Source organism: Oncorhynchus nerka, linkage group LG28 (assembly GCF_034236695.1).
Source record: "Oncorhynchus nerka isolate Pitt River linkage group LG28, Oner_Uvic_2.0, whole genome shotgun sequence".
NCBI lineage: Eukaryota > Metazoa > Chordata > Actinopteri > Salmoniformes > Salmonidae > Oncorhynchus > Oncorhynchus nerka.
The window spans coordinates 84,341,420-84,359,972 of NC_088423.1; the positions used below are offsets into that span (position 1 = coordinate 84,341,420).

General features: G+C 55.5%; 1 protein-coding gene across 2 annotated transcripts in view; it reads left to right on the forward strand.

Moving 5' to 3' along the window:
* LOC115117595 (talin-2-like) overlaps positions 1–18,553 on the forward strand; it is a 155,010-nt gene that overhangs the window by 60,039 nt on the left and 76,418 nt on the right. For both annotated transcript variants that reach the window (XM_065013202.1, XM_065013203.1), the window contains exons 2-9: positions 3,902–4,069; positions 4,334–4,431; positions 4,929–5,058; positions 5,172–5,324; positions 6,250–6,392; positions 8,316–8,443; positions 8,810–8,873; positions 9,439–9,543. In XM_065013202.1, the coding sequence (XP_064869274.1) occupies positions 3,934–4,069; positions 4,334–4,431; positions 4,929–5,058; positions 5,172–5,324; positions 6,250–6,392; positions 8,316–8,443; positions 8,810–8,873; positions 9,439–9,543 (957 nt within the window). In that variant the 5' untranslated portion in view covers positions 3,902–3,933. The remainder of the gene's footprint in view (positions 1–3,901; positions 4,070–4,333; positions 4,432–4,928; positions 5,059–5,171; positions 5,325–6,249; positions 6,393–8,315; positions 8,444–8,809; positions 8,874–9,438; positions 9,544–18,553) is intronic.

An 18,553-nucleotide genomic window follows, 5' to 3' on the forward strand; every position in this document is an offset into this window, starting at 1 on the left:
GAGTCGTTTTTTTTTACCACATCTTTCTCCCCAAACAAATCCATCTCACTTGCAGCAGGCTAATTTGAGTTTGTCTGAGTTCATCATGGTTGAATGTAGAATTGGCCGTAGGGATGACATTTTTGCCAAATGGAACTTGATGAAATCTGAGGTAGATGTGATTCTATTCCAACCTTCATTGTGTTAACCTGAGGCCATGTGCTGTTGCAGAGTCAGCCTGACGGTCATAAGATGAGGCTATATTGTATTGGTGGACACACACACACACAGTATTGTATTTGCACCACATTGATGTGTTCTGTCCGTGTATTGAATGTCCATCCCAGTGGCCCTCCAGTATTGTAGTCTCCTATTGGATTGGAGACCATGTTACAGTAACCAGGCCTGGGGATTCCCAGCAGGACCAGGCTCATTCATTGATCTATTAAATTACTCTTTCTATATACTCTATCCTCCTTTCTCTCCCTATTTCTCACTCTCCTCCTGTCTCTCTCTCTCTCTCGCTCTCTCCCTCTTTCCATGCTCTAACCTTTTTCTATTTCTCTGTCCATCCCTCTTCTCTATCCACCCCTCTCCTCTGTCCATCCCTCTCTCTTCTCTATCCATCCCTCTCCTCTGTCCATCCCTCTCTCTTCTCTGTCCATCCCTCTCTCTTCTCTATCCATCCCTCTCCTCTGTCCATCCCTCTCTCTTCTCTATCCATCCCTCTCCTCTGTCCATCCCTCTCTCTTCTCTATCCATCCATCTCCTCTGTCCATCCCTCTCTCTTCTCTATCCATCCATCTCCTCTGTCCATCCCTCTCTCTTCTCTGTCCATCCCTCTCTCTTCTCTATCCACCCCTCTCCTCTGTCCATCCCTCTCCTCTGTCCATCCCTCTCCTCTGTCCATCCCTCTCCTCTGTCCATCCCTCTCCTCTGTCCATCCCTCTCTTCTCTATCCACCCCTCTCCTCTGTCCATCCCTCTCTCTTCTCTATCCATCCCTCTCCTCTGTCCATCCCTCCCTCTTCTCTATCCCTCTCTCTTCTCTATCCATCCCTCTCCTCTGTCCATCCCTCTCTCACTCCTGCAAAAGGAAGTGGTTCAGATTTCATCTTAGGTTGTTTTCCTTACAATGTTTTGTTGTTGACCTGAAGTATGCTTCCGCTACTAGTCTGCTTTCAGATACTATTCTGATCTCCTTTATTAGACATTGAGATGTATGATAAAGGTGAATCAGGTGTGAGGCTGTGTGCGTACAAGAGGGTCTTTCTCCTCTCTCTATCAGACCGCTTGGCTGGAGGTGACCTTGGTACTGCTGAACAGGCAGAGGTGTTTGCCTTTGTACCTGTCTCTGCCTGCCTGCCTTGGGTGGCTGCAGCCCGTATTGACTGGTGTTAATTGAATGGATGTGGTCTGGAGGACAGGACAAATGACAGGTGGCTATAGAGGTGATGTCACAGTAGCAGGAAGTCAGACATGGATATGGGGTCAGCTGGAAGCCAAGGGCTTAGCCTGCTCACAAATGACCATAAACACCACCCCATTTACTTGCCTACTGTGACCCTAATAATCTGAACATGATCATGAAAATCTATGCCATTATTGTACCTTGTCATTTCACTGTATATTGTAGTTTCTATATCCCTTTCTCCCACAGTGGGTTTGCTTTTCAGTGTACTGGAAGGTGTTTCAAAACCTGACGAGATCTCAGCAAATCTTTCCTCGTCTGAGGGGAAGAATAGGAAGGATGGCAGGCTGGTGTGGTAATCCATGTTTGATTTCAGAGCATCTTCTCGTTAGCCTGCACTCATCTCATGCCAAGCATATTCTTATGAGAATGATTTGTATTTATTATTGCAACAATCAAGACCTACTTGTGTAAATGATGAGTGATGGTTGGGTTGTTACTAAGAACATTAATTGTCAGTTCTGTTTGATGCCAGCCATGTAATGTTTAAGGCTCCCTCTGGCAGCCTAATAAAGAGAGAGATGTTTCAATTTATTGCTAGTGAAGGAAAGAGCCAAATGGTTTTTCTCAAGGCTAGGAAGTGTTCACACACCTGACCTGTAAAATCCACCAGACTTCAATCAAATTGTATTTGTCACATGACTTTACCTTGAAATGCTTACTTACAAGCCCTTAACCAACAATGCCGTTTTAGGCAAAATATTTACTAAATAAACTAAAGTAAAAAATAAAAGGGCAACAATAAAATAACAATAACGAGGCTATATAGGGTAGAGGTCGACCGATTTATGATTTTTCAACGCCGATACAGATTTATTGGGAGGACCCCAAAAAAGCCGATACCGATTAATCGGCCAATTGTTTTATATATCTATGTATGCATGAATGAAATGTATGTATGTGTAATAATGAAAATTACAACAATACTGAATGAACACTTATTTTAACTTATTATAATGCATCAATAAAATCAGTTTATTCTCAAATAAATAATGAAACATGTTCAATTTGTTTTAAATAATGCAAAAACAAAGTGTTGGAGAAGAAAGTAAAAGTGCAATATGTGCTATGTAAAAAAGCTAACGTTTCAGTTCCTTGTTCAGAACATGAGAACATATGACAGCTGTTGGTTCCTTTTAACGTGAGTCTTCAATATTCCCAGGTAAGAGGTTTTAGGTTGTAGTTATTATAGGACTATTTCTCTCTATACCATTTGTATTTTATATACCTTTGACTATTGGATGTTCTAATAGATACTTTAGTATTGCCAGCCTAATCTCGGGAGTTGATAGGCTTGAAGCACAGCGAAGAGCTGCTGGCAAATGCACAAAAGTGCTGTTTGAATGAATGCTTACGAGCCTGCTGCTGCCTACCACCGCTCAGACTGCTCTATCAAATCAGACTTAATTATAATATAGTAACACGCAGAAATACGAGCCTTAGGTCATTAATATGATCAAACACGTTAACTATCATTTCTAAAACAGAACGTTTATTCTTTCAGTGAAATACGGAACCGTTCCATATTTTATCTAACGGGTGGCATCCATAAGTCTAAATATTGCTGTTACTTTGCACAACCTTCAATGTTATGTCATAATTATGTTAAATTCTGGCAAATTAATTACGGTGTTTGTTAGGAAGAAATGGTCTTATCACAGTTCGCAACGAGCCAGGCGGCCCAAACTGCTGCATATACCCTGACTCTGCTTGCACAGAACGCAAGAGAAGTGACACCATTTCCCTTGTTAAAAGAAATTCATGATACGAGGCAATTTTAACTAAATATGCAGGTTTAAAAATGTATACTTGTATATTGATTTTAAGAAAGGTGTTGATGTTTATGGTTAGGTACATGTTGGTGCAAAGACCATGCTTTTTGTCACGAATGCGCTTGTTAAATCACCCGTTTGGCGAAATAGGCTGTGATTCAATGACAAATTAACAGGCACCGCATCGATTATATGCAACGCAGGACAAGCTAGATAAACTAGTAATATCATCAACCATGTGTAGTTAACTAGTGATTATGTTAAGATTGGTTGTTTTTTATAAGATGCTATATCTTTATAAGATGCTAATGCTAGCTAGCACCTTACTTTGGCTCCTTGCTGCACTCACACAACAGGTAGTCAGCCTGCCACGCAGTCTCAGGTTGTTTGAGTGTCTGCCCGCTCAGTGAGACAGACAGATGGCAGTGTTCTTCTGTATATATCCAGATACAGACATGACTTCAGTTTTGACCCACTTCGTTTTTTCCCAGACAACAGATGGACTGTATTTGAGAACTTGTGAATTTGTCATAGGCTCTAACTCACCAGAATGAATTCTGTGAAATATTACTAATGTGGTGCGATCACGTCTGTCTTGTCGTCTTGGAAAATATCTAAGTAGTTGTATTTCCTTTGTTCTCATCCACATCTTATACTGATCTCACCCTCCATTCTCCCAGGTGTAGACATACCCCCCACACCGCCGGCCAAGATGGTGGCCCTGTCCCTGAAGATCTGCGTCTGCCAGTGCAACCTGGTGAAGACCATGCAGTTTGAGCCGTCCACGGCCGTCTACGACGCCTGCAGAATCATCAGAGAGAGGGTTCCCGAAGCCCAGACTGGACAAGGTAACTCACAAGACACAGACATACAAGCGACAGAGGCCACGTTCAAATTCCTTTATAGACCATCCTTCCTTAACAGGTGAAAGCAAGGGCACCACGTGGCTTTCATCTGTACAGTCATGTCTTAGCACTGAGTACTTCAAGGAAGGGAGGATGCACTTCGGAAGAATTAGAATGGTACCTGCTTCTCGACACTAGAAACAAGGGCTTAGAAATGCATCATTCATCCTATTGCTAATGGTAACTTCTATTCCTATTGTCTTCCAGCCTCAGACTACGGTCTGTTCCTTTCTGATGAGGACCCCAGGAAAGGCATCTGGCTGGAGTCAGGAAGAACTCTGGATTATTACATGCTGCGGAATGGGGTAAAAACCTACCTAAAGCATACCTTCTGTAACCCTTAGTAATCTGACCAGTCCGATACTGTAGAGAGGGTTCTCTACTGTAGCAAAGGTTCTTTGTAGTTGTTGCCATGGAGAAAGTATTTAAAGTATGAGAATCACATACTGTAACACACTGACACTATTCGTGATTGAAGTCGGTCCTCAAAGATCACACACACCAAACGTGTTCATTGGATGTGTTTTCCATTGGTATTTCCTCTCTAGACAAGTGCTGTGTGTTTAAAGCAGGGTGAAGTACCAGGCCTGTTGGAATGACAGAGTATGTAGTTCAGAGGAAAATCTTTTTCATATTGCTGTGTGCGAGAAATTAGAGAGTTGTGGGGATGGAATAGGCAACCGTTAAATTAGATTTTCTGCCCTCCGTTCATCCCTCTCGCCTTCGACTGGCTAAATGTTTGATCACTCGCTCTACTTTTTGCCACATTCACAGTTTATATTTTGCTCTCCCTCCTTCTCAGGATATCCTTGAATACAAGAAGAAACAGAGGCCATTGAAGATCAAGATGCTGGATGGAGCTGTGAAAACCATCATGGTGGATGACTCCAAAACAGTGGGAGAACTGCTAGTGACGATATGCAGTAGAATAGGTGAGTGGTCCATTATTTGTAAAAACACCTGGATTACATGATTTATTTTAACACCTGTCATTAGGAGAGCCAGTGGTTTGAGGTTGTCTGAAAGCTTTCCCCTGTGAGTTCAGGAATCACCAACTACGAGGAGTACTCTCTGATCCAGGAGGTAATGGAGGAGAAGAAGGAGGATGGGACGGGCACCCTGAAGAAAGACAGGACTCTGCTCCGAGACGAGAGGAAGATGGAGAAACTCAAAGCCAAGCTTCACACAGACGACGACTGTGAGTTTAGGCCAACTTCACTTATTCATTTTAACTCCTTGTGAACTATAGGGCCTTAGTTGAGGCCAAACATCTCTAGCAGACGCTCTTATCCAGAGCAATTGGGGTTAAGTGCCTTGCTCAAGGGCACATGAACAGAATGTTCACCTTGTCAGCTTGGGGATTCAAACCAGTGACCTTTCAGTTACTGGCCAACGCTCTTAACCACGAGGCTCCCTGCCATCTCTACAAATTGCCACTAGTTCTGGGAACATGTTGATACTGAAGCCAATTTAATTTCCCTTATGGTCATTTTTTTAATAAATCAACCGATCATATGAGCCAAATATGTTTTGAATAAAGTTCGCAGTAACATGATTATTTAGTTAGCTAAATTGCATCTGCTATCCTTGAAGGTATTGCTCTGTCTGTTCTGAAAATAGATTTTGATACATCTGCGTGTTTCATAAGAGTTTGGACAGAAGCAACATTATTTGCCAGTTATTGATTTGACTGACATTTTTGTTTAAGGTATTATTTGAATAGTGATTTGAGTTGGATTCTGTTATCGCACATCAAATTGTATTTTCCTCCTTTTTTCCTGAGCGGTAGTGTCCATTTCTCATGTGCTGTAGGCAATGGACGCCTGTCTTTGACTGAACACCTCACAGCAGGCCTACAGGCCATGGACAGGGCAGCTCCTCTCCAGCCTCTAGTTATTGGCACATCCATCAAACTGATGGGCAGCTTTACACCACTATTGACATTATCACTACCCCCCTTCAGGGGAACACTGACGCCAACATGGATTTTGGTTTTATAAAATATTGAGTCAACCCCTTGGGTTGACTATAATGGAGAGAATTATGGTTAGATTTTTAAGTTTATTGAGGTCAGAATCTGCATTTACGAGTTAATATCTGTGTGTGTGTGTGTGTGTGTTCAGTGAACTGGCTTGACCACGGCAGAACGTTCCGTGAGCAGGGGGTGGAGGAGACCGAAACTCTTCTGCTCAGGAGGAAGTTCTTCTACTCAGACCAGAACGTGGACTCACGAGACCCGGTCCAGCTCAACCTGCTCTACGTCCAGGTCTGACCCTCACCGCGGTCTCTCCTCTCCTTCTGCTTTTAACATGTCTCTGTCCTTCCACTTCCCTCTCTCCTTCTCTTTCTTACTCTCTCTTTTCATCCTTCCCTCCTCAATAACTCTTTCACTCTCCCTCACTCTCTCCCGCCCCTCTCCTTCCCTCTTTCCCCTCCCATGCCTTCTCCTCTGTTGTACTTCTCCTCTGTTGTACTTCATCTCTGTTGTACTTCATCTCTGTTGTACTTCTCCTCTGTTGTACTTCACCTCTGTTGTACTTCTCCTCTGTTGTACTTCTCCTCTGTTGTACTTCATCTCTGTTGTACTTCTCCTCTGTTGTACTTCTCCTCTGTTGTACTTCTCCTCTGTTGTACTTCTCCTCTGTTGTACTTCTCCTCTGTTGTACTTCTCCTCTGTTGTACTTCTCCTCTGTTGTACTTCTCCTCTGTTGTACTTCTCTTCTGTTGTACTTCTCCTCTGTTGTACTTCATCTCTGTTGTACTTCATCTCTGTTGTACTTCATCTCTGTTGTACTTCATCTCTGTTGTACTTCATCTCTGTTGTACTTCATCTCTGTTGTACTTCTCCTCTGTTGTACTTCATCTCTGTTGTACTTCTCCTCTGTTGTACTTCTCCTCTGTTGTACTTCTCCTCTGTTGTACTTCTCCTCTGTTGTACTTCTCCTCTGTTGTACTTCTCCTCTGTTGTACTTCTCCTCTGTTGTACTTCTCCTCTGTTGTACTTCTCCTCTGTTGTACTTCATCTCTGTTGTACTTCATCTCTGTTGTACTTCATCTCTGTTGTACTTCATCTCTGTTGTACTTCATCTCTGTTGTACTTCGTCCTCTGTTGTACTTCGTCCTCTGTTGTACTTCGTCCTCTGTTGTACTTGTCCTCTGTTGTACTTGTCCTCTGTTGTACTTGTCCTCTGTACACTCTGATGTGCCTCATTATCAACACCACAATGATTACTGCCTCAAGGTGTGTGTACGCATGTATATTTTCCTGCGTTTCTAAATCATTTGTCAGTGCATTTGCAATGTATTTTGATGTATGCAGCTGGCATATTGCATTTGTGTCATTGTCAAGTCATGGTGGGACTGGGACCCTATTCCCTTGTCTGCTGACAGTGTCCTCTTCTGTGTGACATTTGGTCCCAGGGGTCCTGCCTAGTCTTTAACACACCTCTCCTCTTCCTCAAAAGGACTAAAGCACCACTTCCATTGCTAGTCATGTTGTGCTGTCTGTGTGTTGTAGTGTGTGTAAATGGCTGTGAGAGATGGATCAGCCAGATATAGGATCTGGTTCAATAAGTAGGTATATGAGACTCAGCAGACTCTCTTCTGGGCTCATTATTCTCTGTCTGTGTGTTGTAGTGTGTGTAAATGGCTGTGAGAGATGGATCAGCCAGATATAGGATCTGGTTCAATAAGTAGGTATATGAGACTCAGCAGACTCTCTTCTGGGCTCATTATTCTCTGTCTGTGTGTTGTAGTGTGTGTAAATGGCTGTGAGAGATGGATCAGCCAGATATAGGATCTGGTTCAATAAGTAGGTATATGAGACTCAGCAGGCTCTCTCTTCTGGGCTCATTATTCTCTGTCTGAGAGTTGTCTCGATCAGGCTGATGGGCTGTACAACATTAAGGGATCAGGGTTGAGATGAGGTCATTAGAGGTACTAGTGTTAGACGTCTTTTGTTTTGATAGGTCACCATGGTTGGGGTCAGTTCCATCATTTCAGGAAGTGAATTGTTTCCCATTCAAGAATGTAAAGAAACTGGAGTCAGCCGCTCCATATTACTAGTGATATATTGGGTTTCATCTTCATCTCTTACCATTCCAGAATTAAAACAGCCTTGGAGAACTTTGAGTGGCGTGTCTCTTATGATGGTGATTATATTAAATGTGTGTGTGTTTATCTCTCCCAGGCACGAGATGACATCCTAAATGGTTCTCACCCTGTGTCCTTCGACAAGGCCTGTGAGTTTGCAGGGATTCAGGCTCAGATCCAGTTTGGGCCGCACATAGAACACAAACACAAGCCTGGATTCCTAGAGTAAGCTTCACTTCCTTCTGAAGACTACTTTAACGTTACATAAGGCGAAGGGAAAGTGGGATTCCTAGTTAGTTGTACAACTGAATGCATTCAACTGAATTGTGTCTTCCGCCTTTAACCCAACCCCTCTGAATCAGGGGAAGGATGATGATGAACATGGTGATGAGGATTTTTATCATGGTGATGCTATTCAATACAATGAAGACATATTGCTGGAAGGAATGTATTACTTCAGGGTACTGATAGAAATCTGTTTTCATAATACAAATCCTCACCATATTAATTGGGGTTTTGTTGTTTTAAACCAGCAGACTTTTCATGGTTTTATGTATGAACTCTCAACCTGTACCTACCTATCTATTTTAGCCTCAAGGAGTTTCTACCTAAAGAATATATCAAGCAGCGAGGGAATGAAAAGAAAACCTTTCAGGTTGGTCCAGTTTGTTTATGAATCTTATAGAAGTAGATATTGGGGCGGCAGGTAGCCTAGTGGTTAGAGCGTTGGGCCAGTAACCAAAAGATTGCTAGATCGTATCTGTCGTTCTGCCCCTGAACAAGAAAGTTCACCCACTGTTCCTAGGCCGTCATTATAAATAAGAATTTGTTCTTAACTGACTTGCCTAGTTAAATAAAGGTTAAATAAATAAAAATATATTGCCATTTTATCTTCAATTAATTTGCTTGTTTCTGAATTAATTATTTATAACTTTTGGTTCCTATTCTGTCAATTTCTTAGTCCCATACAACTGCTGATAGTCTAAATAAAAGTAGAACCCTGGTGGTTCAAGCACTGAATGCTGATTGGCTGAAAGCCATGGTATATGAGACCGTATACCGCAGGTACGTTTGTAACCAGTTTATAATGGCGATAAGGCACCTCTGGGTATATGGCTAATATACCACGGCTAAGGGCTGTTCTTATGCACGACACAACGCAGAGCACCCCATCGTGCCTTACTGCTTTAATATATTCTATTCTATTTTCAAACTCTCAGGACCACAAGAACTGTGGTGAGATGACAGAGATAGAAGCTAAAGTAAAGTACGTGAAGCTAGCCAGGTCCCTAAGGACATACGGAGTGTCTTTCTTCCTGGTGAAGGTAAGATTGTGTGTGTGTGTGTGTGTGTGTGAAGCACTAGCAGGTGCAGAAATGAGTGGGTTACAGCTGAATATCAGTAGCTTTTCATGTTGTTGCAACACCAAGGCCTCGTTGCACTCTTTCATATCAGAGGAATGTCTTCTCTTTGGAGTGGACAGAATCCAATCCCACCTGAGCATTAGGTTTAAGACCAACCAGATGACTGAAATATGCTCATCTGGCTTCTCCCAAACTACACGTTTCCTAGCCTGGTCCCTGATCTATTTGTGCAGTCTTGCCAGCAACAAGCATAGGAGTTGGCTAGTACTGTACAAATAAGATCAAGTACCAGGCTAGAAAACTGACCGCATCATTATTCAGACTCCAGAGTCACACTTTCCTAGTTAAGAAATGGCAGAGCAACACAAGGCAGTGTGGTAATGAATTAGACACCCATTAATCTTATGTAGATGTGAGATAAACAAAACTGTTAGACACATTTCTTACAAATTCTTCATATCTGGATACAGACGTTTGAGTAGGAGTTAAAGCAATACGTAGAAGTGATGAACAAGAAACCTTTTGATTCAAACACATCCCATAGTGGTTTATGAGAAGGTAATATAAAGACAAAAGTCATAGTTGATTGATTTAAATGGCTCTGGTTAAACTGGTAGAACTGTAGCAAAGCAGTGAACACTAACTTACTCCCATCATCATCACCTCTGTGAGGTTCATTGTGTTCCTGGAAAGTGACCGTGTGCCTGCAGCCTGTGCACTGGAGTGTGGCGTAATGATTACTTCCCTGTGAGCAGGGGGAGAGCGTGAGGGAAGGAGACAGAGAGCAAGCACCTGGAGGGTTAACTAGTGGTTTCTGGCTGCACCTCTGCCAGGCAGGGTCTGTCCTTTTACTGCAGCCCCCACAGGGAGATAGGAGGGGCCAGTTTGTTTGGTCCCCTCCAGCTCCCCTGGTCCCCCCGCCCGTCACCCCTCCAGCTCCCCTGGTCCCCCTGCCCGTCACCCCTCCAGCTCCCCTGGCCCCCTCGCCCGTCACCCCTCCAGCTCCCTGGTCCCCCGCCCCTCAACCCTCCGGCTCCACTGATGCCCCCGCCCCTCCAGTTCCCCCCGCCTGTCAGATCCCTGGTCACCCCTCCAGATCCCCTGGTCCCCCCCGCCCCTCAACCCTCCAGCTCCCCTGGTCCCCCGCCCATCACCCTCCAGCTCCCCTGGTCCCCTGCCAGTCACCCCTCCAGCTCCCCTGGTCCCTCGCCCATCACCCCTCCAGCTCCCCTGGTCCCCTCGCCCGTCACCCCTCCAGCTCCCCTGGTCCCCCGCCCCTCAACCCTCCGGCTCCACTGATCCCCTGCCAGTCACCCCTCCAGCTCCCCTGGTCCCCTGCCAGTCACCCTCCAGCTCCCTGGTCCCCCGCCCCTCAACCCTCCGGCTCCACTGATCCCCCTGCCAGTCACCCCTCCAGCTCCCTGGTCCCCCTGCCAGTCACCCCTCCAGCTCCCTGGTCCCCCTGCCAGTCACCCCTCCAGCTCCCCTGGTCCCCTGCCCCGTCACCCCTCCAGCTCCCCTGGTCCCTCGCCCGTCACCCCTCCAGCTCCCTGGTCCCCGCCCGTCACCCCTCCAGCTCCCTGGTCCCCTCGCCCGTCACCCCTCCAGCTCCCCTGGTCCCTCGCCCCGTCACCCCCTCCAGCTCCCCTGGTCCCCTCGCCCTCCCCCTCCAGCTCCCTGGTCCCCTCGCCCGTCACCCTCCAGCTCCCCTGGTCCCCCTCGCCCGTCACCCTCCAGCTCCCTGGTCCCCTCGCCCCGTCACCCCTCCGGCTCCCCTGGTCCCCGCCCGTCACCCCTCCGGCTCCCCTGGTCCCCTGCCCCTCAACCCTCCGGCTCCACTGATCCCCGCCCCTCAGCTCCCCTGGTCCCCCCCGCCCCTCACCCCTCCAGTTCCTCTGGTCACCCCTCCAGTTCCCCTGGTCCCCCCCCGCCCCTCACCCCTCCAGTTCCTCTGGTCACCCCTCCAGCTCCCCTGGTCCCCCCCGCCTGTCACCCCTCCAGATCCCCTGGTCCCCCGCCCGTCAGATCCCTGGTCACCCCTCCAGCTCCTGATACACCCCGCTCCCCTGGTCCCCTCCGCCCCTCCAGCTCCCCTGGTCACCCCTCCAGTTCCCCTGGTCCCCCCGCCCCTCACCCCTCCAGTTCCTCTGGTCACCCCTCCAGCTCCCCTGGTCCCCCGCCTGTCACCCTCCAGATCCCCTGGTCCCCTCCGCCCCTCCAGCTCCCTGGTCACCCCTCCAGCTCCCCTGGTCCCCTGCCCCCTAACCCCTCCAGCTCCCCTGATCCCCCCCGCCCGTCACCCCTCCAGCTCCCTGATCCCCTGCCCGTCACCCTCCAGCTCCCTGATCCCCTGCCCGTCACCCCTCCAGCTCCCCTGGTCCCCCAGCCCGCCACCCCTCAGCTCCCTGTCCCCCTGCCCGTCACCCCTCCAGCTCCCCTGATCCCCCTCGTGCTCCCCTGTCCCCCTGCCCGTCACCCCTCCAGCTCCCCTGATCCCCCTGCCCGTCACCCCTCCAGCTCCCTGATCCCCTGCCCGTCACCCCTCCAGCTCCCCTGATCCCCTACCCGTCACCCCTTCAGCTCCCTGATCCCCTGCCCGTCACCCCTCCAGCTCCCCTGATCCCCTGCCCGCCCGTCACCCCTCCAGCTCCCTGATCCCCCCAGCCCGTCACCCCAGCTCCCCTGGTCCCCCCGCCCCTCACCCTCCAGTTCCTCTGGTCACCCCTCCAGTTCCCCTGGTCCCCCCGCCCCTCACCCCTCTCAGTTCCTCTGGTCACCCCTCCAGCTCCCCTGGTCCCCCGCCTGTCACCCTCCAGATCCCCTGGTCCCCCCGCCCGTCAGATCCTGGTCACCCCTCCAGCTCCTGATACACCCGCTCCCCTGGTCCCCTCCGCCCCTCCAGCTCCCCTGGTCACCCCTCCAGCTCCCCTGGTCCCCTGCCCCCTAACCCCTCCAGCTCCCCTGATCCCCCGCCTGCCCGTCACCCTCCAGCTCCCTGATCCCCCTGCCCGTCACCCCTCCAGCTCCTGATCCCCTGCCCGTCACCCCTCCAGCTCCCCTGGTCCCCCAGCCCGTCACCCCTCCAGCTCCCCTGATCCCCTGCCCGTCACCCCTCCAGCTCCCTGATCCCCTGCCCGTGACCCTTCCAGCTCCCCTGATCCCCCTGCCCGTCACCCCTCCAGCTCCCCTGATCCCCCTGCCCGTCACCCTCCAGCTCCCCTGATCCCCTGCCCGTCACCCCTCCAGCTCCCTGATCCCCCTGCCCGTCACCCTCCAGCTCCCTGATCCCCTACCCGTCACCCCTTCAGCTCCCTGATCCCCCTGCCCGTCACCCCTCCAGCTCCCTGATCCCCCTGCCCGCCCGTCACCCCTCCAGCTCCCTGATCCCCCGCCCGTCACCCCTCCAGCTCCCTTGTCCCCCCGCCCCCTCACCCCTCCAGCTCCCCTGGACCTCCGCCTCACCCTCCAGCTCCCTGGACCTCCCGCCCGTCACCCCTCCAGCTCCCCTGGTCCCCCTGCCACTCACCCCTCCAGCTCCCTGGACCTCCCGTCCGTCAACCCCTCCAGCTCCCTGATCCCCTGCCCGTCACCCCTCCAGCTCCCCTGATCCCCCCCGCCCCGTCACCTCCAGCTCCCTTGTCCCCCGCCCCTCACCCTCCAGCTCCCCTGGACCTCCCGCCCGTCCAGCTCCCCTGGTACCCCTGCCACTCAGCTCCCTTGGACCTCCCGTCCGTCAACCTCCAGCTCCCCTGATCCCCTGCCCGTCACCCCTCCAGCTCCCTGATCCCCTACCCGTCACCCCTTCAGCTCCCTGATCCCCTGGTCCCCTCCAGCTCCTGATCCCCTGCCCGCCCGTCACCCTCCAGCTCCCCTGATCCCCCCCCCCGTCACCCCTCCAGCTCCCCTTGTCCCCCGCCTCACCCTCCAGCTCCCTGGACCTCCCGCCCCTCACCCCTCCAGCTCCCCTGGACCTCCCGCCGTCACCTCCAGCTCCCCTGGTCCCCTGCCACTCACCCCTCCAGCTCCCTGGACCTCCCGTCCGTCAACCCTCCAGCTCCCCTGAGCCCGTCACCCTCCAGCTCCCCTGGTCCCCCGCCCGTCACCCTCAGCTCCCCTGTCCCCCGCCCCTCACCCCTCCAGCTCCCCTGGACCTCCCGCCCCGTCACCCCTCCAGCTCCCCTGGTACCCCTGCCACTCACCCCTCCAGCTCCCTTTGGACCTCCCCAACCCTCCAGCTCCCCTGGTCCCCTGCCCTCACCCTCCAGCTCCCCTGGCCCTCACCCCTCCAGCTTGCCTGGTCCCCCGCCCGTCAACCCCTCCAGCTCCCTGCCCGTCACCCCTCCAGATCCCCTGGTCACCCTCCAGCTCCCCTGATACACCCGCCCTCACCCCTACAGCTCCCCTGGTCACCCCTCCAGCTCCCCTGGTCCCCCTGCCCCTAACCCCTCCAGCTCCCTGATTCCCCCCCGCCCCTAACCCCTCCAGCTCCCTGGAACTCCCGCCTGTCACCCCTCCAGCTCCCCTGATCCCCCTGCCACTAACCCCTCCAGCTCGCCTGATCCCCTGCCACTAACCCCTCCAGCTCGCCTGATCCCCTGCCCCTCACCCCTCCAGCTCCCCTGCCGTCACCCCTCCAGCTCCCCTGCTGCGTCACCCCTCCAGATCCCTGGTCACCCCTCCAGCTCCCCTGGTCCCCCGCCCCTCAAACCTCCAGCTCCCTGATACACCCGCCCCTCACCCCTCCAGCTCCCCTGGTCCCCCGCCCCTCAAACCTCCAGCTCCCCTGATACACCCGCCCTCACCCTCCAGCTCCCTGGTCCCCCGCCCCTCCCGCTCCCCTGGTCACCCTCCAGCTCCCTGATCCCCCGCCCTCACCCCTCCAGCTCCCCTGATCCCCCGCCCCTCACCCTCCAGCTCCCCTGATCCCCTACCCGTCACCCCTCCAGCTCCCTGATCCCCCTGCCCGCCCGTCACCCCTCCAGCTCCCTGGTCCCCTGCCACTCCCCTCCAGCTCCCCTGGTCCCCTGCCCTCACCCTCCAGCTCCCTGGCCCTCACCCTCCAGCTTGCCTGGTCCCCCGCCCGTCAACCCCTCCAGCTCCCCTGCCCGTCACCCCTCCAGATCCCTGGTCACCCCTCCAGCTGCCCTGATACACCCGCCCCTCACCCTCCAGCTCCCCTGGTCCCCCGCCCCTCCAGCTCCCTGGTCACACCTCCAGCTCCCCTGGTCCCCTGCCCCCTAACCCCTCCAGCTCCCCTGATTCCCCCCGCCCCCTAACCCCTCCAGCTCCCCTGATTCCCCCGCCCCTAACCCCTCCAGCTCCCCTGGTCCCCCTGCCACTCACCCTCCAGCTCCCCTGGACCTCCTGTCCGTCAACCCCTCCAGCTCCCCTGATCCCCCTGCCCGTCACCCCTCCAGCTCCCTGATCCCCTGCCCGTCACCCTCCAGCTCCCCTGATCCCCCGCCCGTCACCCCTCCAGCTCCCCTGTCCCCCGCCCCTCACCCTCCAGCTCCTGGACCTCCCGCCCGTCACCCCTCCAGCTCCTGGTACCCCTGCCACTCACCCCTCCAGCTCCCTGGACCTCCCGTCCGTCAACCTCCAGCTCCCCTGGTCCCCTGCCCCTCACCCCTCCAGCTCCCTGGCCCTCACCCCTCCAGCTTGCCTGGTCCCCCCGCCCGTCAACCCCTCCAGCTCCCCTGCCCGTCACCCCTCCAGATCCCCTGGTCACCCCTCCAGCTCCCCTGATACACCCGCCCCTCACCCCTACAGCTCCCTGGTCACCCCTCCAGCCCCCTGGTCCCCTGCCCCTCACCCCTCCAGCTCCTGGCCTCACCCTCCAGCTTGCCTGGTCCCCCGCCCGTCAACCCCTCCAGCTCCCCTGCCCGTCACCTCCAGATCCCTGGTCACCCCTCCAGCTCCCCTGATACACCCGCCCCTCACCCTCCAGCTCCCCTGGTCACACCTCCAGCTCCCTGGTCCCCTGCCCCTAACCCCTCCAGCTCCCCTGGCCCCCCTAACCCCTCCAGCTCCCTGCTTCCCCCCCCCCCCTAACCCCTCCAGCTCCCTGGTCCCCCTGCCACTCACCCCTCCAGCTCCCCTGGACCTCCCGTCCGTCAACCCCCTCCAGCTCCCCTGATCCCCTGCCCGTCACCCCTCCAGCTCCCTGATCCCCCGCCCGTCACCCCTCCAGCTCCCCTTGTCCCCCGCCCCTCACCTCCAGCTCCCCTGGACCTCCCGCCCGTCACCCCTCCAGCTCCCCTGGTACCCTGCCACTCACCCCTCCAGCTCCCCTGGACCTCCCGTCCCAACCCCTCCAGCTCCCTGGTCCCCTGCCCCTCACCCCTCCAGCTCCCTGGCCCTCACCCCTCCAGCTTGCCTGGTCCCCCCCCGTCAACCCCTCCAGCTCCCCTGCCCGTCACCCCTCCAGATCCCCTGGTCACCCCTCCAGCTCCCTGATACACCCGCCCTCACCCCTACAGCTCCCCTGGTCACCTCCAGCTCCTGGTCCCCTGCCCTAACCCCTCCAGCTCCCCTGATTCCCCCCCTAACCCTCCAGCTCCCCTGGAACTCCCGCCTGTCACCCCTCCAGCTCCCTGATCCCCCTGCCACTAACCCCTCCAGCTCCATCCCCCTGCCCCTCACCCTCCAGCTCTGCCCGTCACCCCTCCAGCTCCCCTCGTCACCTCCAGATCCCTGGTCACCCCTCCAGCTCCCCTGGTCCCCCGCCTCAAACCTCCAGCTCCCCTGATACACCCCCCTCACCCCTCCAGCTCCCTGGTCCCCCGCCCCCCTCCGCTCCCCTGGTCACCCCTCCAGCTCCCTGATCCCCGCCTCACCCCTCCAGCTCCCTGATCCCCCCGCCCCTCACCCCTCCAGCTCCCTGATCCCCCGCCCCTCACCTCCAGCTCCCCTGATCCCCCGCCCCTCACCCCTCCAGCTCCCCTGATCCCCTGCCCCTCACCCCTCCAGCTCCCTGATCCCCCTACCCGTCACCCCTCCAGCTCCCTGATCCCCCCTGCCCGCCCACTCCTCCAGCTCCCCTTGTCCCCTGCCCCTCACCCCTCCAGCTCCCCTGGCCCTCACCCTCCAGCTTGCCTGGTCCCCCCCACCCGTCAACCCTCCAGCTCCCCTGCCCGTCACCCTCCAGATCCCTGGTCACCCTCCAGCTGCCCTGATACACCCGCCCCTCACCCCTCCAGCTCCCCTGGTCCCCCCCGCCCCTCCAGCTCCCTGGTCACACCTCCAGCTCCCTGGTCCCCTGCCCCTAACCCCTCCAGCTCCCTGATTCCCCGCCCCTAACCCCTCCAGCTCCCCTGATTCCCCCCCCCTCACCCTCCAGCTCCCCTGGCCCTCACCCCTCCAGCTTGCCTGGTCCCCCGCCCGTCAACCCTCCAGCTCCCCTGCCCGTCACCCTCCAGATCCCCTGGTCACCCCTCCAGCTGCCCTGATACACCCGCCCCTCACCCCTCCAGCTCCCCTGGTCCCCCGCCCCTCCAGCTCCCTGGTCCCCCGCCCCTCCAGCTCCCTGGTCACACCTCCAGCTCCCTGGTCCCCTGCCCCCTAACCCCTCCAGCTCCCCTGATTCCCCCCCGCCCCTAACCCCTCCAGCTCCCCTGATTCCCCCGCCCCTAACCCCTCCAGCTCCCCTGGAACTCCCGCCTGTCACCCCTCCAGCTCCCCTGGTCCCCTGCCACTCACCCTCCAGCTTGCCTGATCCCCCTGCCCGTCACCCCTCCAGCTCCCCTGCCCGTCACCCTCCAGCTCCCCTGCCCGTCACCCCTCCAGATCCCCTGGTCACCCCTCCAGCTCCCTGGTCCCCGCCCCTCACCTGCCCTCACCCCTCCAGCTCCCTGGTCCCCCCGCCCCTCCAGCTCCCCTGGTCACCCCTCCAGCTCCCCTGGTACCCTGCCACTCACCCTCCAGCTCCCTGGACCTCCCCGTCCGTCAACCCCTCCAGCTCTGGTCCCCTGCCCCCTCACCCTCCAGCTCCTGGCCCTCACCCTCCAGCTTGCCTGGTCCCCCGCCCGTCAACCCTCCTGCTCCCCTGCCCGTCACCCCTCCAGATCCCCTGGTCACCCCTCCAGCTCCCTGATACCCCGCCCCTCACCCCTACAGCTCCCCTGGTCACCCCTCCAGCTCCCCTGGTCCCCCTGCCCCTAACCCCTCCAGCTCCCTGATTCCCCCGCCCCCTAACCCCTCCAGCTCCCTGGTCCCCCCGCCCCTCCAGCTCCCCTGGTCACACCTCCAGCTCCCCTGGTCCCCTGCCCCCTAACCCCTCCAGCTCCCCTGATTCCCCCGCCCCTAACCCCTCCAGCTCCCTGATTCCCCCGCCCCTAACCCCTCCAGCTCCCCTGGAACTCCCGCCTGTCACCCCTCCAGCTCCCCTGGTCCCCTGCCACTCACCCCTCCAGCTTGCCTGATCCCCTGCCCCTCACCCCTCCAGCTCCCCTGCCCGTCACCCCTCCAGCTCCCCTGCCCGTCACCCCTCCAGATCCCCTGGTCACCCCTCCAGCTCCCCTGGTCCCCCGCCCCTCACCTGCCCCTCACCCCTCCAGATCCCTGGTCCCCGCCCCTCAACCTCCAGCTCCCCTGGTCCCCCGCCCATCACCCTTCCAGCTCCCTGGTCCCCTCGCCCGTCACCCCTCCAGCTCCCCTGGTCCCCCCGCCCCTCAACCCTCCGGCTCCACTGAACCCCCGCCCCTCAGCTCCTGGTCCCCCCGCCCCTCCCCTCCAGTTCCTCTGTCACCCCTCCAGCTCCTGGTCCCCCGCCTGTCACCCCTCCAGATCCCCTGGTCCCCCGCCCGTCAGATCCCTGGTCATCCCTCCAGCTCCCCTGATACACCCGCTCCCCTGGTCCCCTCCAGCTCCCCTGGTCACCCCTCCAGCTCCCCTGGTCACCTCCAGCTCCCCTGGTCCCCCCGCCCCTCCAGCTCCCTGGTCACCCCTCCAGCTCCCTGGTCCCCTGCCCCCT